This window comes from Oreochromis aureus, linkage group 5, assembly GCF_013358895.1.
Source record: "Oreochromis aureus strain Israel breed Guangdong linkage group 5, ZZ_aureus, whole genome shotgun sequence".
In the NCBI taxonomy this organism is placed as follows: Eukaryota; Metazoa; Chordata; class Actinopteri; order Cichliformes; family Cichlidae; genus Oreochromis; species Oreochromis aureus.
Genome location: NC_052946.1, coordinates 38,109,162 through 38,133,625, shown reverse-complemented (window position 1 = coordinate 38,133,625; position 24,464 = coordinate 38,109,162). Strand labels below are relative to the sequence as shown.

At 41.6% G+C, this 24,464-nt stretch overlaps 1 protein-coding gene across 4 annotated transcripts in view; it reads right to left on the bottom strand.

The window, feature by feature from the left end:
* Positions 1 to 1,312: 1,312 nt before the first annotated feature.
* Positions 1,313 to 24,464, bottom strand: part of LOC120440287 (V-set domain-containing T-cell activation inhibitor 1-like) — a 35,922-nt gene continuing 12,770 nt past the window's right edge. For 2 of the 4 annotated variants that reach the window (XM_039612570.1, XM_039612571.1), the window contains 2 exons: positions 7,820 to 7,933; positions 1,313 to 6,063 (listed from right to left, as the gene is read on the bottom strand). In XM_039612570.1, coding sequence (XP_039468504.1) covers positions 1,569 to 3,200 — 1,632 coding nt within the window. In that variant the 5' untranslated portion in view covers positions 3,201 to 6,063; positions 7,820 to 7,933 and the 3' untranslated portion in view covers positions 1,313 to 1,568. The remainder of the gene's footprint in view (positions 6,064 to 7,819; positions 7,934 to 24,464) is intronic. The other 2 variants (XM_039612572.1, XM_039612573.1) reach the window with 1 other exon arrangement.

The following is a 24,464-nucleotide window of genomic DNA, read 5'->3' as shown; positions in this document are numbered from 1 at the left end:
CTAGCCACATGGGAGGGACAGATTCGGACAATAAGAAATGTTCTGAAATCCATTCTTGACCAGTCAGCTTCAAGATTAGACATTTCATCATTGAGAATGTTCATGTATGAAGCCATGGCAATAGTGAATAGTCGACTACTAACTGTAGAGTCTATCAATGATAGACCGGAGCCATTGACACCCAACCATATTTTGACAATGAAATCAGTAGTGATCTCACCACCACCCGGAGAATTCGCTAAAGAAGATCTTTACCTGCAGAAAAGATGGAAACGAGTACAGTAGTTGGCGAATGTATTTTGGACTAGGTGGAGAAAGGAATATCTGTTAAACCTGCAACAGAGAAGCAAATGGAATAAAAACAGAAGAAATGCACAAATAAATGACAGTGTGTTATTACAAGATGACTGTCTTCCAAGAAACCAATGGAAACTCGCCAAAGTCAAGGAAGTCACCTCAGGAGCTGACGGCAGAGTCAGAAAAGTTAAGCTTCTAATCAGTGACTCTACTAGAGACAATAAGGGAAAGCACAAAACTAAGACAATTTTAGAGAGACCCACTATACTTTTACTTACAGCAGAGTAAAGACTAAACATAATGTTTATTGGTTAACCTTTGTTAAGTTCATTGTTGTGTTAAATTCCTTTAGGATCACACATGGTGTTGTGATAGTGTGATGGTGGGAGTGTAACAGTTGTTGAAACTAACATTTCAACAACTCTCTCGTGTATGTGTACAAGCCGGCATAGACTGTATGTCCTGTTCACAAATAGTGGCAAATAGTGCTGAGAGTTTAAAGATGAACCAGATGTGTATTTTGTACGATAATCTCAAGAGTTTGTTTTAGCTGTGACATAAATCTGGAGGATGCAGATGTTCAAGCTGAGCAAAGATGAAGGCAATATCTCACAAGTTGAAGTTATTTAATTTCAGACTCTAAAACTCAAGCACTTCCTCCACAGAGTGTGAAAGCAGACATATTAGTACAGACTAAAAGATTCCACTCTTGGCCAAAAATGTGGATCTGCATGTAGATGTCTGGGAATTTCTGTAACTGAACTGCTTTGACTCGACGTTCAGTAAATTATCTCTAAGAAGGATAACTTCTCACAGTCCTGCAATGCAGGGGTTCTGTTCTGTTTTACCAGCTCCTGCAGCAGCAAAATGTGATGGCCATCCAGTGATAAAACTTCTGCACATCTAAGTACATTAAAAAAAAAAAAAAAAAGAAGCTCAGAAACAATCATGCAGTTTGATATTTTTCTTTATTTCATTTCATTTCAATTCAATTCAGTTCAATTCAATAAAACTTTATTGATCCTCAAGGTTGACCCCGAAGGAAATTGGGTTTAAACAGGAAGTGACAAGGCAGTGCTTTAATAACACTCTGCATAAGTACCTTACCACACAGTTCAGTCTGTAACTGTACAGGCAAAACTTTGGATTACACATTGTCACAGCTGGGGTAGCAGTCGTGTGGTGTTGTGAGAATGAGGACCCAAAGAGCAGACCCAAAACAAAACATCCATAACCCACACTGGAGCTCTAGAAACAGTTCAAAACAGAAGTCAGGCGGCCGACCCGGGGAAACACCACAGAAGACCAGGATGGAACAGTTCAGGGGTCCGGCCACGCGGAAGGCAGCGGCGGCGACACCATTCAGGAGGGCGTCCACGATGGTGATGATGTCCAGCAAGCGGCCTGGAAGATGACCGGCGAGGTAGAGGTGCCAGACGTGGACCTGATGGCGGCGTGGCACCCGCAGTACCAGGCGAGGCTGAAGCTGCAGGCGAGGCTGATGGTGCAGGCGAGGATGTGGAAACCGTAGTTGATGGCACTGCAGGCGACGGCCTGGGATCCGCATGAGATGGCGCTGCAGGTGACGGTGATGGCCGGACGGGCTCCCTGGATGCCCCAGCGGAAGCTGCAGGCAACGGTGATGGCTGAAGTGGCTCCTCGGACTCTCCAGCAAGAACAATCACAGAGCCAGCAGGCACGGAGTCCTCTGGCACACACGGAGCAAAACCAGGAGGCACAGGGGCCTCTGGCACACATGGAGCAGACTGCAGCAGCGCAAAGCGCTGACCCTGCTCAGGCAGCGACAGCCGGGTGCAGTCCTCATCTGGCTTCTTAGCCTCCATGGGTCCAGAGTTAGCTGAAGGCTGTAACTCAGCCTCTGGGGAGGCCCTGGAGTGAGTAACTGTCTCAAAACAGGCCAGCTCTTGAGGAATCATTACAGTTTTAATATGTTGGTCTCTCTGCCTGGAAGAGGTGGTAGAAAAACAGTCCTTTACAGCCTGCACTGACGTAGCACTAAGCATAGCAGAAGCGGGTGAATGTGATGGCTGAATAGGTAGTGGAGCTAAGGACTGAACTGAGGGTTGGGCTACACCCTGAGCAGGTAATTGAATTGTAGACAGTGCTAAAGGTTGAGCTAAAGGCTGTGCTAGAGGCTGTATTGACGGCAAAGCTGATGGCAGAGCTGATGAGTGTGCCAGTGGCTGAAGTAATGATGGAGGTGAAAATGGAGCTGGTGGTGGAGCGGACAACTGTTCCGGCTGGGCAGTTAACGGCAAAGCTACAGGCTGTGTGAGTGACCGAGTTGAAGCCTGAGTGGCTGACTGTAGAGCCGGCTGTTGCAGGAGTGGAACGGGTGAAACACAGTTTTTTACCTTCACTGAAGGTTTTAAAATGTCCACTTGGGTGAAGTCTGTTATGACGGTGGTTGTTAAGCTGCGGCTATTATCCCTAGTCACACAACGAACAAGCCCAAAAGAAAAAGTCCCAAAATCTGGGGATGACAAAGTGTCCCCCTCACTCACCGCAACCGCCTGCTTGGGAGTTTTTGAGTCTGGGCATTGGGTGGCGCGCTGGCGGCGTTTCCTCCTCGGAGATGGCTCCGGCGCACCAGGTAACTCCACATCTGGCGAGGCATGTCGCGCTTTCTCTGCTGAATCAGGCAGTAAAGCGAAAGCGGCTGGAGAGTGCAGGCGAAGGATGTTAAGGAGGAAGTCCTGTTCAAGTGGGTGAAGTGAATCCAGTAGCCATGGGAGATTGGAAATCAGTCGCTGAAACCGGGCCTCCAAGGCGCAACAAAACTCCTTCTCCTCATGTTCCAGCCACAGGTTAATCCATCTTGAAATAGAGTCAATTAATTCTTCCTGAAGCTCCTTGGAGGGTGCAAATGCCGCTGGGTCCATGGTTGGTCACGTCGTACTGTCACGGCTGGGGTAGCAGTTGTGTGGTGTTGTGAGAATGAGGACCCCAAATGCAGGCACTGGCTGCAATGCGAGTGAGCTCTTTATTACAGGAGGTGAAAAACTACAAAAGCGAGGATGGCAAGGACAGAAACCAAACACATATGGGATGAAGAGCAAAAATGGCAGAGAATGTTGGGGAGAGAGATGCAGAAATTACATCAGGTTACACAGACGACGCGACGAGGAACACAGGCAGGCACACACTGTAAATACACACAAGGTAATGAGGGAATGACAGACCAGAGGGTAACACAGCTGAACCTAATTAGACATGATGATACACAGACCTTCAAAGTAAAACTTGTGGAAAAGAGGAAATTGCTTTACTGCTACAATAAATTAGATAGCATATTAATCAGCATTAATATTATCTCGTATAGCTTTAAGCTGGCCAGGTGACAGCTAATACACGGACACCATAGTAATCATTTAACACACTGACACCATATTAATCCTTATTACAGGTGCAGCATAACCACTTTCAGTATTATTATGTTTTATACACACATTGCAGTCCTGTGCTCATAAGGAGTTGAAGCTTTCCCAGGTAATTAAAGGTCTTAAGCTTCATTCAGCGTGACTGTCTGGGTGACACATTGGTTAAGAAGCCGGGAGCTTAAGAAAGATTGCACACATGCTTACAAAACACATATATATATCACATATAACCTAGAACCAGATTTAAGCATAGGCCCTAAGGTATTGAGCAAACATGTTGCACTGGAGCTTTCTTGACAACAGGTGACGCGTGGAGAGGACCAGCCCCTGGAGACTACAGAGGCCCGAGTCCATTGCCTTTTTTGGAAGAAGATGCCAAAAAGAGGAACTTCTGTGTTGCATTTTATGCTTAAAATACATGAATGTTCTGTACATGCAAATTATGTGCTTGTAAACGCTAGAAGGGGCGTCATAATACCCTGATGCTATAAAAGCAGTCTGAAGTATAATTTTGGTGAAGACCCTTGCTGACGTGTGCAGTAACTGTCTTCCCGCGCGTGTACTTCAATAAAAGATCACTTCGACCCAAATCTTCTGGACTGTCTTGCCTTTCTATTCTCCAACCAATTTTGAACCCTTAACAAACTGCAACTCAAACTGTTTTAGAAACACAAACTCAGGGACACGAACAGAGAACAAGGGGGAAGAACACAGGTGGGATAATAAAACACTGAACACCAGAACCAAACCCTAACAACTAATACAAAATCAGAAGAAACTAGAAAATAACAACAATAAACTCAAAATGCTGGGTCACCGACCCGGGACCATGACACACATTATATTTCAGTTTGGTTACAAATGATTAACATTCATTTGCAACAGAACATCAGCTTTTTAGGCAATGAAGCTTTGTTGAAGCTTTGATTTTCAATTATGTACAAACATTGATAATAACTGAATATTGACCAGAGGTATACAATTTTATCTGTTCAGAAGGAAGAGAGCAAGCTGCCATGCGAAGTCTGCCCATCAGAAGCAGTCATGTTTCAACATTTCTTTTAAGGACATTTTAAAACGCAGACAGCAGCAGGGGTAAACATAAAATAAAAATGGAACGCAAGAAAAAGACAATGAAAACCAGAGAGTTATGCCTTAGTAACTTGACAAACACAAAATTGCAATTAGTATTGTTTTTCCATTTAAGATGCACAACAGTAAAATTCAATCACTCCACTTATCATGATCAAACACAAATCCATGTTGGGCTCTCTGCCTAAGTTCAGATTGTTTTTCTGTCTCTGTGTGACTGATAATTTTTCTCTAATTCCCATCACTGCACCATGTGTACCTACTTTTATTTTGGAGGATCACAGTAATGCATATTAACTGTTCATATTCCATAAGCCAGTAAATAAAATATTAAATTACTTTTTACATTTATTGGTTACTTCAAACTGAATAAGTAAATTTTTTAGCAGTATCATTTATTTTATTAAAACTGTACATAAACAGTAATTATGCTGCACTGCTTAAGGTCAAATATGCAGAATAGATCAAATATGGTGTAATTAAATGACGATTTGGGTCTGGCAAACACCTCCAAAACAAAACTCTTTAGTTGTTTGAAATGACCTAAAACAACAGTTTGAAAAAATCTGCTTTCATAATTCAAGTTTGCAAATTCTAAAGGTTGCACAAATTGTGATTGAAAATGTGCAAAAGAAAATCTAATTAATATCCATTCCTGTCCACTTTTATCAGGTGAATATTAGGAGTTGTGTGCATGAAGTCATACAGCAGATGGAGCCAATTTCATGCGTTAATGTGAGGAAGGTCACGGTCTCCTCATCACTCCACAGTGACCTGATGTTTTCAAACTTTGTTTTCTTTAATAAATATTTATATAATGCAATACTTTATCTGCTTTATTTAAATGTAAAAATACTCTGAGGAATATTTTCTACCTTGTTTCTATTTCATCCTTTAAATGTGCAAACAGGAAAGATTTGATACATGCAGAAGGATGTGGCGATGGCGGTTGTGGCGATGACATGAGATTCAAAATGAACACAGAACAACCCACCTGATAAGAACCTGACTTTGGAACGCCTCTACCTTCAAAAACACTGAACCACAACTCTGACTTTACCTTTAAAACCAGGTCTGAAATCTCAAACATCCTGAAATCGGTGCAGAGCATCATGTTCTCACTGTCCACGTCTAAATCTCAAATTAATCTGTACAAAATAAGAAAGATATAAAAGAAACACACATGCACTGCTTCACTCATTTAAAGGTGGCTTAGACGCTTGATTAAGGTGCTGTGACTCATTGGAAGAATGGTTTGTTGCTTCTGGTGTTCCTGCAATAAGGAAAACAAAAACAATATTATATCTATCTATCTATCTATCTATCGACACACACACACACACACTGGCTTGCAAAAGTATTCAGCACCCTTGAACTTTTCCACATTTTGTCACATTACAGCCACAAACATGAATCAATTTTATTGGAATTCCACGTGAAAGACCAATACAAAGTGGTGTACACGTGAGAAGTGGAACGAAAATCATACATGATTCCAAACATTTTTACAAATAACTGCAAAGTGGGTGTGCGTAATTATTCAGCCCCTGAGTCAATACTTTGTAGAACCAGCTTTTGCTGCAATTACAGCTGCCAGTCTTTTAGGGTATGTCTCTACCAGCTTTGCACATCTACAGACTGAAATCCTTGCACATTCTTCTTTGCAAAACAGCTCCAGCTCAGTCAGATTAGATGGACAGTGTTTGTGAACAGCAGTTTTCAGATCTTGCCACAGATTCTCGATTGGATTTAGATCTGGACTTTGACTGAGCCATTCTAACACATGGATATGTTTTGTTTTAAACCATTCCATTGTTGCCCTGGCTTTATGTTTAGGGTCGTTGTCCTGCTGGAAGGTGAACCTCCGCCCCAGTCTCAAGTCTTTTACCAGACTCCAAGAGGTTTTCTTCAAAGATTGCCCTGTATTTGACTCCATCCATCTTCCCATCAACTCTGACCAGCTTCCCTGTCCCTGCTGAAGAGAAGCACCCCAGAGCATGATGCTGCCACCACCATATTTGACAGTGGGGCTGGTGTGTTCAGAGTGATGTGCAGTGTTAGTTTTCCGCCACACATAGCGTTTTGCATTTTGGCCAAAGGTTCCATTTTGGTCTCATCTGACCAAAGCACCTTCTTCCACATGTTTGCTGTGTCCCCACATGGCTTGTGGCAAACTGCAAACGGGACTTCTTATGGTTTTCTGTTAACAATGGCTTTCTTCTTTCCACTCTTCCATAAAGGTCAACTTTGTGCAGTGCACGACTAATAGTTGTCCTATGGACAGATTCCTCCACCTGAGCTGTAGATCTCTGCAGCTCGTCCAGAGTCACCATGGGCCTCTTGGCTGCATTTCTGATCAGCGCTCTCCTTGTTCGGCCTGTGAGTTTAGGTGGACGGCCTTGTCTTGGTAGGTTTACAGTTGTGCCATACTCCTTCCATTTCTGAATGATGGCTTGAACAGTGCTCCGTGGGATGTTCAAGGCTTGGGAAATCTTTTTGTAGCCTAAGCCTGCTTTAAATTTCTTAACAACTTTATCCCTGACCTGTCTGGTGTGTTCTTTGGACTTCATGGTGTTGTTGCTCCCAATATTCTCTTAGACAACCTCTGAGGCCGTCACAGAGCAGCTGTATTTGCACTGACATTAGATTACACACAGGTGCACTCTATTTAGTCATTAGCACTCATCAGGCAATGTCTCTGGGCAACTGACTGCACTCAGACGAAAGGGGGCTGAATAATTATGGACACCCCACTTTGCAGTTATTTATTTGTAAAAAATGTTTGGAATCATGTATGATTTTCGTTCCACTTCTCACGTGTACACCACTTTGTATTGGTCTTTCACGTGGAATTCCAATAAAATTGATTCATGTTTGTGGCTGTAATGTGACAAAATGTGGAAAAGTTCAAGGGAGCTGAATACTTTTGCAAGCCACTATACATACACACACACACACACACACACACACACACACACACACACACACACACATATATGTATATATATATATATACTAAGAAAACTTACCTTTATTACAGTTATATCCTTTGGCTTTAAGTATAGACAGAAGAACAACAGCACCAAATAAAACAAGACCAAAGACAACAGTAGCAATGACCCATACAGCGGAGAACCCTGAAACTGAAGAGAAAACATTATTAGTGTAAACTTCAGACTGTGACTGCATGTCAGAAACAAACAGCAGGTTTAAACAGTGAGCTCAGTGTGCAGCACTAAAAAACAGGCTCTTACTTCCTGTTTTCTCCTGCTTGTTTTCACAGCTAACAGGTTGGTTTTGGTTCTGCTATAAGGTGTGAGGATGATTTTGTTGGAGGTTCTTTCTCTATAGAGGATGTTGGAATCTCTGTGCTGCTGCTCAGAGATTCTTGTTTTCCTCCTGCTGAGTCTCACATCTGAAAACATGTGTGAGTCTGTCTGTAATTGAAGTGTTCTCCACCTGAGTGAAGGATGTGATGGATTCTGATCACCTCTTTGGAATTTCATGATGTTTGCTGTTAGTGCTACTGTTAACGGGCTTGGTTCAAAGAAATTGGAAGCTGCAACTTGTTAGCATCTGACCTACTGCTGCAGGAATAAGAACAAATACTCAACTATTCTGATTAAAGTACAATTCAGAAGACTGGTACTTCACAAATTTTTCAGATAAATTTATCAGTAACTGTAGTTACTATTTATTTTTGTTTTACATTCAAAACATTGAATAAATCTAAAATTTAGAAGCTTTTTTATGATACTTTATACTCTGTAAACCAGAAATTTTATTTGTAAATACTTAAAAGCAGAATAACTTTCAATTTGACAGCATGAACTTCTTCAGGCTTCAACATTAAAGAATCCAAAATAGTTTCAGCAGATGTCAATCAGCCCTTTTTGTTTGTTGTATAAGTGATTTTGTGATGTTATTAATTATTTTTCCACATCATTTAAAAAATCCTACATTAATGCCTTTTAAGACTTTATAAATCCCCCAAAATCAGAACTAAGACTAAACAAAGTTGAAACTGTTTAATATATTTTTAGCTTTTATAATCAAGCCATCCTACAGAGTTGGACATTCAATAGCATTAAATATTCAACAGTATTAAACGATACCTACAATAAAGTAGTTGATGCTTTTTTTTAACTATATATGACAATAAAGTTGTAATTTATAGTTGTCTTTTATGGCTTTAATTACTTTGGTTCAGTTTTTGGTGACTTGTCTTGCACCAGTGCTGATTTGTCTGAATGGCGACACCTACAGTATCATTCATGGCAATATTGCAGTGGGTACTCCCTCTCTAAGCACGGGTATAAAAGGTATGGAGCTGTGGTGATGTTACCGGTGTGCCTCCCATTCTACTTTTAAATACTCTAGGAACCACAAGTAAGCTCACAGTCTGAGAGCAAAAACCTCTACTGGGGTGATATGGTACTATAAGGTCATTAAGATAAGATGAGGCCAGATTATTTAAGACCTTGTATGTGAGGAGCAGGATTTTGAATTCTGGATTTAACAGGAAGCCAATGAAGGGAAGCCAATACAGGAGAAATATGCTCTCTCTTTCTAGTCCCTGTCAGTACTCTTGCTGCAGCATTTTGGATTAACTGAAGGCTTTTCAGGGAGTTTTTAGGACATCCTGATAATAGTGAATTACAGTAGTCCAGCCTGGAAGTAATAGATGGATGAACTAGTTTTTCAGCGTCACTCTGAGACAGGATATTTCTATTTTTAGAGATGTTGTGCAAATGGAAGAAAGCAGTCCTACATATTTGTTTAATATGTGCGTTGAAGGACATGTCCTGGTCAAAAATGACTCCAAGGTTCCTCACAGTGTTACTGGAGGCCAAGGTAATGCCATCCAGAGTAAGAATCTGGTTAGATAACATATTTCTAAGATTTTCAGGGCCGAGTACAATAACCTCAGTTTTATCTGAATTAAGAAGCAGAAAGTTAGCGGCCATCCAGGTCTTTATGTCTTTAAGACATTCCTGCAGTTTAATTAAATAGTGTGTGTTACCTGGCTTCATAGACAGACAGAGCTGCGTGTCATCTGCATGTATGCTATGTCTTCTGATGATACCGCCTAAGGGAAGCTTAGAAGAATTGGTCCTAGCACTGAACCCTGTGGAACTCCATAATTAACCTCACTTAACCGGACAAGCACAGAGATGAGTCCACTGTCAGAGGCCATAAGAAGATCATTTGTAACCTTCACTAAAGCTGTTTCTGTGCTGTGATGAGCTCTGAAACCTGACTGAAACTCTTCAAATAAGCCATTCCTCTGCAGATGATCTGTTAGCTGTTTGACAACTACTCTTTCAAGGATGTTTGATATGAAAGGAAGGTTGGAGATTGGCTTATGATTAGCTAAGACAGCTGGGTCTAGAGATGGCTTTTTAACTAACCGTTTAACTTCTGCCAGCTTGTGGGCCTGTCAGTGTTACTGAAAATAGCTGTATATAATGTTACATCTGTGAGATGATTATGAGTATTTTTTTCTCTAATAGTTAAAGGAGCTTGGAAAGAAAAGCGTCTGGATTTCTTTAAGTTCTTGAAGACGTTTCACCTCTCATCCGAGAAGCTTCTTGAGTTCTAAGAGCAAATGGTAAATGCAACAATATTGTCATCCCCTATGTATCTTAAACGAATCTTAGCCCAAATCTTAGCCATGGGTCTGGATGCAGCCCCAAGAAGGGCTCACCCTCCTGTAGGCCTATCACCGGCAGGAGGCTTCACAGAGGTCAGGTGCAGTGTGTGCCGGCTGGCGGCCAAGGGTGAAGACCCTGGAAGAAGAATCCCAGCTACAAAGTATGGTGACTGGGATATGGAACTTCACCTTATGGGTGGGGAAGGAGCCTGAGCTATTATGTGAAGTTAAGAGCTAGCAGCTAGATATAGTCAGGCTTTGCCTCTGTCTATGCCTAAGAGCTTTGTCTGCATTGCCAGCAATAAGCTGGACTCTGTCACAGATTCTGTTTATAATTTTGATGGACAGAATTTCTAGGCATAGCTAAGTGTTGGAAGGCTTCCACTTTGGTGGTCTCAGAACCTCGTCTCTGCTTTTTGGACATCAAGTAGTGACCTTCAGCTCACACTGGAGTGGTTCACAGCCAAGTGTGAAGCGGCAGGGAATGAGAATCAGTACCTCCTATTCTGAGGCCATGTTCGTTAGCTGGAAAAGGTGGAGTACCCAATCCGGGTCAGGGATGAGTTGCTTCCCCAAGTGTATTAGATCGACAGACTTATTTGAGCTGTGTCTTCAGTGATGATGTATTGTTCTGTTGTAATGAAGTGAGAGCTGAGCTTAAAAGTGAAGCTCTCAATTTACTGTTCAATCTACATCCCTGTCATCACCTATGGTCATGTAACCCAACCAGTGCAGGGGCCTCCCTACACCCCGGACTCTGCGTTGTGTAAGTTTGTGTTGGATTGGGGTGCACAGTAGAGAGACCAGTCAGACACAGGCGTTCAATTTGTGGCTCGGACCACGCCGTTTATTCAGATGCTGGGGCAAACACCACTCCAACTCTGCTGCTGGCCCTTCACAAATCACAGTAAACACTGCATGACACTGCATTATCAACACATAGTGAAAGCCCACAACAAATATAAAAAAAAAACACATTAAACAAAAATAATCATGTCTTTACAAAATTTCTCGGTCTCAGGAATGTTAATGACACAAAACTAACATAGCAGGACTACCAGCAAACTGTAGCTGAAAAGCTAATGCTTCATCTTGCATTACTTTGCCCGAATGAGTGCTCTGCTAACAAGCGGGAATGTAGAACGAAATTGCGGCAGATATTACAAAATGGAACATGCACACAAACTGCTCATACTCTCATCAGACAGTACATGAACCTCTCAATAAACAAAATATATGCTTGGCTTAAATGACAAACCGCTATTTTACACAGTGGGACACTTAATTTTCAACAAAACCAATGTAGTATGCCACTGACAGTGCTTACCTTCGCAAATCACAGTAAACACTGAACCAAGATGGCACCCGCGCGAACGAGAAATCTGAACTACGGTGTCCTGCAGAGGACAAATGGTCAAAATTGCTTAGATCTACCATACATATGCAGCTCAACAGCGACACCTTGTGACTTATTCCAGTCACTGCTGTCAGTTCAGGAAGGATGCCCTGGTCAGGATATAATTTGCAACTTCCAAAAGAGCATGCAGACTATTGTACTTTTTAACAGTTTGACTGTAAGTGACAGGAGCAAACATATTGGCAGTTTGGGGACTACCCCTCCATAAGGAAAATGATTTTAATCTTTTATACATGATTGCATTTGTGCTTATTAAAGGAGCTGTGGCTCCTGGTCAAGGAGGGTCAGAAACTCTTGGCTGACGTTAATGATCGGCCAATACATGGTGAGGATGACAGGAGTTCTGAAAGGAATTGCAACACACCTGCTTACATGTCATATTTTTCAGTTATGTTATTATTCTTTATTACTTATATTCTTTAGAGTTAAGTTTTAAGAGTTAAGCAGTTTCATTTATGGTTTGAGTAGACATAGCTTCATTTGAGTGTGACCTTTAGTTTAGAAAACTACACATATAGTTTCAGCTGTGTACGTGCCGGCCTCATGTCCCAGGATGACTGAGAGGTGTGAGGTGAGCGGGGGTGCAGACGAGGTCAGGATCGGTGCACAAAGCACGCACACATCCATACACCCAACACCGAGCACACAAAACAAACACCCATACACGAACACTTTAGAATCATTTTAGTAGGTTAGAAGTGAGATGTGTTTTTGCTGTAACCACAAGTGTGCCGAGGCTGTCAGTTGAAACAGGAAGACGCTAGATATGTCATCGAGATAAGAATCGTTTGTGGGACAACACCTGGATGGGGACGAGACAATGTTCTTTTAAACTGTGTCAAAAGTTAACTGAACAGTTGTGGTTTTGAGTTGACTTATGCTGTATTAAATCTGCCTGGCAACAGGAAGGAGGGGGGGCTGTACTATTTCACCCCTATAAAGCCTTTGACTTCTTGTTGTAAGGTAGTTCAACGCTGAATCTGTACAGTGTTGGCTCCACATGTGTATTCATTAAAATGCCGTCTAATTGCACCCGGCAGGATCAGTGGTCATTATTTTTGGTATTCTCTCCTCCTCAACTTTTGAATCCCAACACTGCCTTACAGTCACAAGCTCTGGTTAGTGACAGAAAGAGATCACGGTTTCAACCAGCAGAAATAAGCTTTCTCTGAAGTGTGGCTGGCCTCTCCCTTACAGATAGGGTGAGGAGCTCAGCTATCTGGGAGGGGCTCAGAGTAGAGCCAGTTGAAGTGGTTTAGGGATCTGACAAGAGGTCACTAAACTTAATTTTGGATTCATGTGTAGCTTTGCCGAAGCAATGTTGGACTCTGTAGTTTTCTCTGGTCTTTCTGTCACTTCTGATCTTGGTTGGATCAGAAGTGACATGTTTAGATGCATGTTCTTCTTAAATTGCTGTCTGAGCTGTGTCCCCCAGACCCATAGAGCAGGGGTGTCAAACTCCAGTCCTCAAGGTGTGGTGTCCTGAAACTTTTCCATCATTTTTCATCCTGAATAATATTAGTAGGTCATTTGCAAGGCTCTATAAAGCTTCACTGTATGCTGAGTTGGCAACCCCTAACCCTACTCAAGTAATTTTAAGTAAATGTAAGTGGAAAAATGTACTTCTGAATCAAATGGCTGAATTGACACCTCAGCATGAAGTCAAGTTCTTCAGAGTCTTGCTAATGACCTACTAATTTTATTCAGGTGTGTTGCAGCAGGGACACATGGAAAAGTTTCAGGACAATACCCCTTGAGGACAGGAGTTTGGAGTCTGACACCTGTGCCACAGAGACTGTGTCTGCTACAGAGAACAAAAAAACCAAAAACAATTTAAGCGTAAAATTTCACAAAGATAGAATAATTTAACATCCTCAAATGCAACAAAGAGTAAAACAGTGAAATGTGGACTAAATAAAAAAAGACTACGTCTCTCTCTTCCCCTATTAGTAAATCTAATAATTAAGCTACATATTGACATATAGTGGCTTGCAAAAGTATTCAGCTCCCTTGAACTTTCCCACATTTTGTCACATTACAGCCACAAACATGAATCAATTTTATTGGAATTCCACGTGAAAGACCAACACAAAGTGGTGTACACGTGAGAAGTGGAACGAAAATCATACATGATTCCAAACATTTTTTACAAATAAATAACTGAAAAGTGGGGTGTGTGTAATTATTCAGCCCCCTTTGGTCTGAGTGCAGTCAGTTGCCCATAGACATTGCCTGATGAGTGCTAATGACTAAATAGAGTGCACCTGTGTGTAATCTAATGTCAGTACAAATACAGCTGCTCTGTGACGGCCTCAGAGGTTGTCTAAGAGAATATTGGGAGCAACAACACCATGAAGTCCAAAGAACACACCAGACAGGTCAGGGATAAAGTTATTGAGAAATTTAAAGCAGGCTTAGGCTACAAAAGATTTCCCAAGCCTTGAACATCCCACGGAGCACTGTTCAAGCCATCATTCAGAAATGGAAGGAGTATGGCACAACTGTAAACCTACCAAGACAAGGCCGTCCCACCTAAACTCACAGGCCGAACAAGGAGAGCGCTGATCAGAAATGCAGCCAAGAGGCCCATGGTGACTCTGGACGAGCTGCAGAGATCTACAGCTCAGGTGGAGGAATCTGTCCATAGGACAACTATTAGTCGTGCACTGCACAAAGTTGACCTTTATGGAAGAGTGGAAAGAAGAAAGCCATTGTTAACAGAAAACCATAAGAAGTCCTGTTTGCAGTTTGCCACAAGCCATGTGGGGACACAGCAAACATGTGGAAGAAGGTGCTCTGGTCAGATGAGACCAAAATGGAACTTTTGGCCAAAATGCAAAACGCTATGTGTGGTGGAAAACTAACACTGCACATCACTCTGAACACACCATCCCCACTGTCAAATATGGTGGTGGCAGCATCATGCTCTGGGGTGCTTCTCTTCAGCAGGGACAGGGAAGCTGGTCAGAGTTGATGGGAAGATGGATGGAGCCAAATACAGGGCAATCTTGGAAGAAAACCTCTTGGAGTCTGCAAAAGACTTGAGACTGGGGCGGAGGTTCACCTTCCAGCAGGACAACGACCCTAAACATAAAGCCAGGGCAACAATGGAACGGTTTAAAACAAAACATATCCATGTGTTAGAATGGCCCAGTCAAAGTCCAGATCTAAATCCAACATCTGAAAACTGCTGTTCACAAACGCTGTCCATCTAATCTGACTGAGCTGGAGCTGTTTTGCAAAGAAGAATGGGCAAGGATTTCAGTCTGTAGATGTGCAAAGCTGGTAGAGACATACCCTAAAAGACTGGCAGCTGGAATTGCAGCAAAAGGTGGTTCTACAAAGTATTGACTCAGGGGGCTGAATAATTACACACACCCCACTTTTCAGTTATTTATTTGTAAAAAATGTTTGGAATCATGTATGATTTTCGTTCCACTTCTCACGTGTACACCACTTTGTGTTGGTCTTTCACGTGGAATTCCAATAAAATTAATTCATGTTTGTGGCTGTAATGTGACAAAATGTGGGAAAGTTCAAGGGGGCCAAATACTTTTGCAAGCCACTGTACCTCTGCCTTACAGAAACATGGTTACAGCAGGATTTATTAATCAACCACATACACAGACAGAGTTTTAATTCATTTGAAATCTTCACTTTTAGCCTTGTCCACCCTAATCTGAAAACTCATAAAACTGTTTTATTTGTTGTTACATTATATTGCTAAAAGCATTTGTTATCTGTCTGGAACTTGAGTGACATCCTATTGTTTATCCATACGGTTTAATATAATTTTGGCCCCTCTTTGCCGCTATAATAGCTTGAAGCCTTCTGAGAAGGCTTTCCATAAGGCTTAGGACTGCGTTTATGTGAAATTTGACCATGTTTATTTCTAGCTGCCAGAATAGCATAGAATATGGCACCAATATGTGAACACAGCTCTCATAACGCTGCCTTACAGGCCAATTCGCACCAATCATTTGTTCTCCCTAGGAGCCCAGGCGGTCAGTGGCAGCTCATTTAAACGGCGGGAATGAGTTACCCGATAAACTTTACTGTTACGACACAAAATTAATATATTAACACTACAGGAACTTTTCTGGCCCTACACTGTAAATGTCCAGGTCAACAAAATGTAAGCTTTATGCGTGGCAGTTTGTTTAAGCTAGTTATGTAGCTCTTACTTATGATTTGATCGTAAAACAGTTTCTTTCTTCACCTCCTACACGGCAGCATTATTTACCCATCCAGATCAAAAATGCATCTAGGTGTCCACACTTTGAAAGCTTTCATCATGGCAGAAGTATAAGATAAGGGATTCTCTACAACATACACATAGATGGCCCAAATAGGAGCTCTAGGAGAGATGTTGCCACTTTCAGGGATTAAAATAAAGCTGTTGGAGTAACATATGAATCCATATGAAGTCCCTAAAATTTGTAGTTTGTCTTCATATCTCCATTTTTTCTTACTTTCCTCCATGGAGAGATTGGCTTCAGACAGGTGACAAAAAACCCCAACAAAAAAACAAAACAAACAACAAGAAGAACAACAACAAGAACTAGAACAACAACAACAAAAAAGTTATGTTTTTATAATGTACTTCTGTTTGTGTTTTTTCTATATGTACTGACTAGGGCTGGGTATCGTCACTGACTTCTATAATCGATTCATGAAGGGGATTTTTCTGGCCTGGCTTTTTATAGCATATAACCTTAATAACATTCTCCAGTAGATTATAAACTGAAGTAAACCATGAATCAACATATGAACATTGCTCTGCTTCACTTCAGCAGCATCAGGTAAAGTTAGAGGTTTTATTAGAGACACAGCTAAGCATTTTGCAATTTGGCATGATTTTAAAAAGTTTAAATTTCTTCAGTATTGAACAGCAGAAATGAGGCTTTCCTGTTGCAGGTAATTTTTTAAAAGAAACAAAAAAAAAGGTGGCCGACAGCGCAGAACAGTTCATTGGTACATAATAAACAAGTGAATAATGAGAAAAGAGAGATTTGAGATGGGAAACTGTTCTTGAAGTACACAAAGAGAGAGCGCTGTGCAGGAAGTGTGATTTTATCGTGGTGGAAGGAAAACAGCAAAGGTAAGAGGGATATTCATGATGATGTTTATCAAATGTGAAACGTAGTTTTGATCTTCTTTTGCTGCTGGTTGGGTGAATTTTGGTCGGAGAGTGACAAAATCTGCAGCATCAGAATCTGTGAGATGTCAGCTTTCAGCCTCGATGGCGTATCCCTGTACCTGCTGTTGGGTGAGAAAGCCGACATCTCACAGATTCTGATGTATCTGGTCCACGCTTTGTGTTTACGTCTTTCTGTGAAATCCATTTATCTGCTCTCATTTACTATTTTCAGATGTTTGTTGGTTGTTGAAATGAAAGCTTTAACCTGAGGTTCTGGTGTTTCTGGCAAAATACATTTATATTTAAAAATTGATTCAGGATTTAATGGATCGATATCTAGTACTGAATTCCACACCCTACTAGCAGTCAACCAGTAAGATCGCTCTGATTTGGCTTTAGTAGGAGTGCTCAGCCAATTAACCCATTTCTTATAGTGTCTACCAGGCAGTGTTTTTTTGACCGAGAAAACTGGTAGTGTGAAGTTGTCCAAACAAACAGCCAACCTTGCTCCAGTGTTGTAAGTCCTGCTAGCCAGCTGATCTGGTTGACCTCCGCCTTGGCTTTGCGTTGTTTCTGTTGTTGAACTTCTGACTTCCTTATTTGTAGAAAAGCCTGTGTTAGTGTGAACTACATTACCCAGCAGCCTCTGGGCAGTGATGGGATTCATGGGACTTCTGAGCTAGATAGTCTTCGTTCGTTCCTTGGCTAACGATTGAGGAGAGAGCTGCTGGGAAGGGAAGCAAATAGCCCATCCTGTATTTGTTGGGGATGGTGTGCGTCACATAAACGTGAGTTAATGTTCCATGCTTAAGATGTTTACCCTGCTACTTGTGTGTATTGGTTTTAGTTACCTTTAGGTCTGTGAAGGTTCTCAGTCATCCAGGTCATTGTAGTCTAAGGAGCTTGGAAAGAAAAGCGTCTGGACTTCTTTAAGTTGCTTGAAGACGTTTCACCTCTCATCCGAGAAGCTTCTTCAGTTCTAAGGGTCAAATGGTGGAGAGTCCCAGATTTAAACCCAGTGGGAGTTTCCCCCCCAAAGAGGGACAAAGGACCCCCTGATGATCCTCTACCTAATCACGAGCCAAGGTGTGAAAGCGGGTGTGGGTCCCAATCAGCCAGGGTTTCGGGTGAGCTCATTGTTAAACCTGGCCCCACCCTATCATGTGATTTCCTGAGGTCAGATGGCCCAGTATGTGAGTGGGCGTTAAGGCGTCTGGGAAGGGATCTCAAAACTGGATTATAGATGGCAGACAGTTGGTGTCGTAAACCACCGCCTCTGTTCAAAGATGGTCGCTCACAGTGGACGTAAATGGCTTCTTTCACTCCTCTTTCAAACCATCTGTCCTCTCTGTCCAAAATGTGAACGCTGACATCCTCGAAAGAGTGACCTTTGTCCTTTAGATGCAGATGAACTGCTGAGTCTTGTCCCGTGGAGGTGGCTCTTCTATGTTGTGCCATGCGCTTGTGAAGTGGCTGTTTGGTCTCTCCGATGTAGAGGTCTGGGCATTCCTCGCTGCACTGTACAGCATACACCACGTTGTTCAGTTTGTGTTTAGGAGGGAAAAAGAAAAAGAAGGAACACACACATGTAAGGAAGCACTTAAAACATGCGGCTATCCTAATTGGGCGTTTATAAAGTCAGCAAAGATGTATAGAAAAGAAGATCAGACACCAGCGAGGGAGGATAAGAAAGACAGACGCAACAACATTGTCATCCCCTATGTAGCCGGTGTATCAGAGAAACTTAGGAGAGTTTTCTCCAAACACGACATCCCAGTGTACTTCAGACCCAGCAACACACTCAGACACAAACTGGTTCACCCGAAAGACAAAACTCCAAAACACAGACTGAACAACGTGGTGTATGCTGTACAGTGCAGCGAGGAATGCCCAGACCTCTACATTGGAGAGACCAAACAGCCACTTCACAAGCGCATGGCACAACATAGAAGAGCCACCTCCACAGGACAAGACTCAGCAGTTCATCTGCATCTAAAGGATAAAGGTCACTCTTTCGAGGATGCCAACGTTCACATTTTGGACAGAGAGGACAGATGGTTTGAAAGAGGAGTGAAAGAAGCCATTTACGTCCACTGTGAGCGACCATCTTTGAACAGAGGCGGTGGTTTACGACACCAATTGTCTGCCATCTATAATCCAGTTTTGAGATCCCTTCCCAGACGCCTTAACGCCCACTCACATCCTGGGCCATCTGACCTCAGGAAATCACATGATAGGGTGGGGCCAGGTTTAACAATGAGCTCACCCGAAACCCTGGCTGATTGGGACACACACCCGCTTTCACACCTTGGCTCATGTGATTAGGTAGAGGATCATCAGGGGGTCCTTTGTCCCTCTTTGGGGGGAAACTCCCACTGGGTTTAAATCTGGGACTCTCCACCATTTGACCTTAGAACTGAAGAAGCTTCTCGGATGAGAGGTGAAACGTCTTCAAGCAACTTAAGGAAGTCCAGATGCTTTTCTTTCCAAGTTACCTTTAGCATATGTGCTAGTTAGCGATAGCTATGGCAACCCAGTTATTTGATTGTTTTGGGCTTGTTACAGCTTTATTTGTTCCCTCTGCCAATTTATGTGAATTTGTATACTGTAATATCACTGTATTACGTAGTGGCTAAGTAGGGGGCTGACTGTTTACTAAGTGCATCAGCGTAAATAGGTCATCTCTTGTGTTGGAGTGCCCTCTTGTGGCGCCTTTTGGGTAGTGCCTTAGTAAATGTGAACACTGTAAGAAGTGGTATCAGACTGATTTGTAGTGGAGGAATTTGTTGCCAGTTCTTCTTTAATAAAATATTCATGTTGTAATGTATACCCTGTTCTTAATCATAGAAATTAGACCATATCACTCCTCCACATCCTCCTACTGTATGCCATACCTCCCTGTACCATCCATCTGACCGCCAATAAACTCCACCTGTGGTAATCTAATCCCTGGATGTCAGCCTCTCCTTCTGACCGAGGATAGTTGCTATTGCAGCACTAGCCAGCATTAAACTGACGTACACCATTCTGTACATTATTTGTTTACCTTTTGTCAATTAATTTGAAAACCCGAAATGAAGTATTTTACATTCAATAAAGTAGACTTGTTTTTTCCCTTTCTTTTGTAAATGAAATGAGTTAACTGGAACTGGTCTGAACTAGCCAGGATTGAGACCTTTTGTTTCTATTTGGGGTGGTTAATATATTAATTCCCTTATGAACCACTTGTATGTTGAGTTAATATTTTTCCCTATTGCATGTTATTTAATGATATGTTGAAAAACTCGGGGGTCATGTGACTAAGTTATTCATGAATCCTTTGTAGTTTCTGAGTATTTAACCTGAATTCTATTAATAGGTCAAACCACTACAAAATCAATCCAGAAAGAGTAAGATAATTAATCTACTGTAGTGTATATTATTAACCACTAAATTAGAGATTTTATTAGAGCTGACAGTTTGTCAGCTCTAATAAAAAAACTATTTTTAGACAGTAAAGCTTCACTGTTATGACGGGTAAATCATTCATTTTAAACTAGTTTATAAACTAGTTTCTAACTCAAGGACAACGAATCAGAATGATACAAGGCATTTGGATTTAGCTTTACTTTGAAAGACATCATCCAAAGTCCTCCAGAACTGAACACAAATTTGCAAACTACACTACATGAATTTTCAGTAAAGTCAGGAATGTTTCCTTAAGGTAAAAGAATTTATTGGCCTTTTCCGAATCCATTCCTAATGTACAGCCTATTCATTTTTCAGTAGTTCCACACTGTAGTGGTTGTCGGCAACTCCTAGTTTCCTGTTTCTCCTCGTTTGTCCTAATGTGTGCAATATACTCTGGTCCTTAGCCATGCGCATGAGTATTACTGTCAGATTTAATGAGTTTTGCCTAATGCTAAAGAGTCATGTTTTGTATGTCATCTGGTATTGAGCTGGTTAATATACCACATTCAAACTATGCCACTTGTTTTTCTTGTATAATAGTGAACATCCAACATGGTGTCAGAAGTGGTGCTTCAGGTACCCCGTAAACAGCACATTTTTGCACTCGTCTTTGATGGTAATATCGCTGAAAATTGGCACATCTTTTGAAAAGAATTACAACATTTTTATTGAGGCAGCACCAGAGATGGGCAGTAACGCGTTACTGTAATCTGATTACTTTTTTCAAGTAACGAGTAACGTAATTAGTAATTAGATTACCGTTACTTTCCCGTAAGCACACTGCGTTACTAAAACCGTGATTTTTTGCGAGAATGTCTCATGACAGTGACGAAAGCGAGTGCGACGTTTGTGACAACAGCTGTGTGCAGATCAACAATGGACAGAGGTGGGTCGAGTATCCAAAAATTGTACTCAAGTAAGAGTATCATTACTTTAAAATATTATTACTCAAGTAAAAGTAAAGAGTAGTTGTCAAAAAAGTTACTCGAGTAAGAGTAAAAAAGTACTTGGTGAAAAGGCTACTCAAATACTGAGTAAATAGCGAGTAACTGTTTGAAATGTCCGATTTATTTTACAAATAAATGCTATCAGACAAACAAAAATAAATAAATATATAAATTTTAGTATTTTCAAAAGGAATATGTGTAAAAAGATCCACAAAATAAGGCACAACAATTCTAATTTCAAGATTTCAGTTTTTCACAACGTAAAAGCTTTTTCAAGCAAAACCCACAGTAAATATATTCAATTTACAGCAGCCTCAGAGAAAACATTAGAACGAGGCAACTTCAACATAACAGACTACAGCTGATGCGCCAGAATGTCATACTAGGGCTGGTTCATTTAAATACAAGGAGGGATTAAGTAAATCAGAAACAAATGACACAGAGATGCAACAGGTATAATCAGGAAAAGTTTATTCCCAAGGCGGACAGCAGGAATAAAAAAACAAAAAAACAACACACCTGTGCTAAAATTCCACAGGAATAGGCATTCTAACAAAACTTATTTTGTATACTAAAATACCCTGAAGTATAGACAGTGGATTAACACAATGTAATATGTAAAAATGTAAAAACTACACTCACAAATAAACACTGAAATAAGAGTAAAACTAATTATAAAAGACAAATACAAATTCCCACTATGTGGATGTACATATGTGTATGGCTCACTTTACCATAAATTGTTTCTTCAGTCAGTGAAATGGTGCTTCAGCTTCAGCAGCAGTTGGCTCTCAAGGTTCTTGCTGTGAAGCTGTGACCGTTTGGCAGTGAACAGGAGTCCTGCATGACTAAAAAGTCTCTCACAGGCTGCAGATGCAGGAAGAGCTGTATTAACTTTGATTGACAGCTTCTTGATGTGAGGAAAGCCATGCAACAGCTCCACACCTCCAGTGAAGTGACATGAAAGGTACCTCTCCAGTTCCTCTGCTACTGGCTTTCCTGACCCCATGGATCCATCATCTTCATCGAATAGGCCGCTGTTTGTGCTGGCCTCACCCAGCTCGGGGTCTAGGTGATGTCTGATGAAGTGGAGACCTGTGGAAAGATGTAACGGTTTCAAAAGAATTAGGTCTGGTCATTATAGTGCTGTATACACTGCCAAGCTGCAGATGTTTGTTTGGAGGAAGCCTCCAAAAGATGGCCATACACTGTTCCGATTTTTGGCCCATTTTGAGCGGATTTTTCAGTCGCACAACCGTTTTGGGGATCGGCCGTGTTTTGCCTTAATCGTGTGTGCATCTTGTAGTATACATGGGGTAACGAAAAGCAGTTAATGCCTCACGACCAGCTCCCAATCATCAATCATATGGTTGCATGATAATCAAACCAGTTTGAAATCCTGTCGCCTCTCACACTGCGCAGCACAAACACAGAAATGAAAGAAAAGGTGGAGCGGCACGGCAGCGCAGCGCGTGATCTGGACACAAGAGATGGAGGCACAACTTGTAGGAAGAGGCAAGCTCATCCGAGTGCATGGCGTGGAGCTGCCACCCAGGCAAAAGAAAAATAGAGCTATATCACGTTATAACGTAAACAGTTTATTGTTCTAACAATATACCTTTCACGTTTGAACAATATAATATTTATATTCTACGAACGTGATAATTATGTATATTGCAATAACGTGATATTATATTGTTCAAACATGAACAGTATATTGTTAGAACAATAAACCTTTCACGTTATAACGTGACATATTTTTCTTTTGCCCCGGTGGCAGCTCTACGCTTCCGTATCCGAGGCTTTTCAGTGTGGCCTCACAAAATTATCACGACTACAACAACCATGAAAAGAGCTGGATGGACATTGCTGCTCAATCACAGCTGCCTGGTCCATGTTTTTCATTAGTAATTTAGCAGAGTTGATGGTGTGTGTGTCTGTGTGAGTGAAAGACAGAGAGGTAGAGCGAGGGACAGATTTTGTATGATAAGCTTCATGCTATGGACGCACAGTTTGAGCACTCAGGTCGCATCAGAGCATCAGGCCGTATAGTGTGAGACCCTGCATCGTGACCTATGAACTTCTAACCTCTGCGATTCAATTGTACAGTTTGAGCAGGAGCGGAATAACGTGACTGAAAAAAATCGCACAGTGTTTGCCCAGCTTAATGCAGACTGTTTAAACTAAACAAGCTGCTGTTTCACATAATAAACCCTGTCAGCCGCAGTATTGCCTTCTGATTTAACAGTTAAAGCAGTAAAGACGAGCTGTTTGCATGTTCGTGTAACTCTAGCGTCATTAACCAGGCTAGCTGTTAGCTTATAGCTCACGCTAGCTAATCAGCGAGCAGTTAAAAGGACAGCTGAAGCTGCACAAAACACCCACAAACTTATCTCACTACAACGTAGCGCCGAAAATATGACTCGCAGCTCGAGCTCGACACAGCTGCTGTAACATAAGACTGACATCCAGCTAACCACAGCTAAAAAGATATTTAGAGAAAACTTACCGTTTCCTCAGTGGTTTCACACTGAAAAGTTGGTTTGTTTTGGCTCTCCCTGAAGACACCGACACTGCAGACATAGCTGTTCTTTTGTGCTGCTTTTAAGCGAAACATTCTTTGTATGTGAGGCCAAAGGTGTTCATCCTCTTCAGCTCTAGCGTAGACTCTGCCATCATATTTCTTCTTTCCATGTGTCCGCTACTTTGAAACGCTTGGGCTGCTCCGCCCGCCACGGGTTCAAACTGGTCATGTGACTGTATGGCCACGTCTCATTGGTAAAAAAGTTACCGGAAACTCCACTGACGGCATGTTATCTAATGTGTTAAACTAAATTTTTTTTAAAAGTAACAAGTCGAATTTTGCAAATGTAGCGGAGTAAAAGTACCGTTTCTTCTTCATAAATGTACTCAAGTAAAAGTAAAAAGTATCGTGCAAAAAAGGTACTTAAAAAGTACATTTTTTTCAAAAACTTACTCAAGTAAATGTAACGGAGTAAATGTAGCTCGTTACTACCCACCTCTGACAATGGATAATATATCGAGTGCGGGACAGAGTGTAGCATGC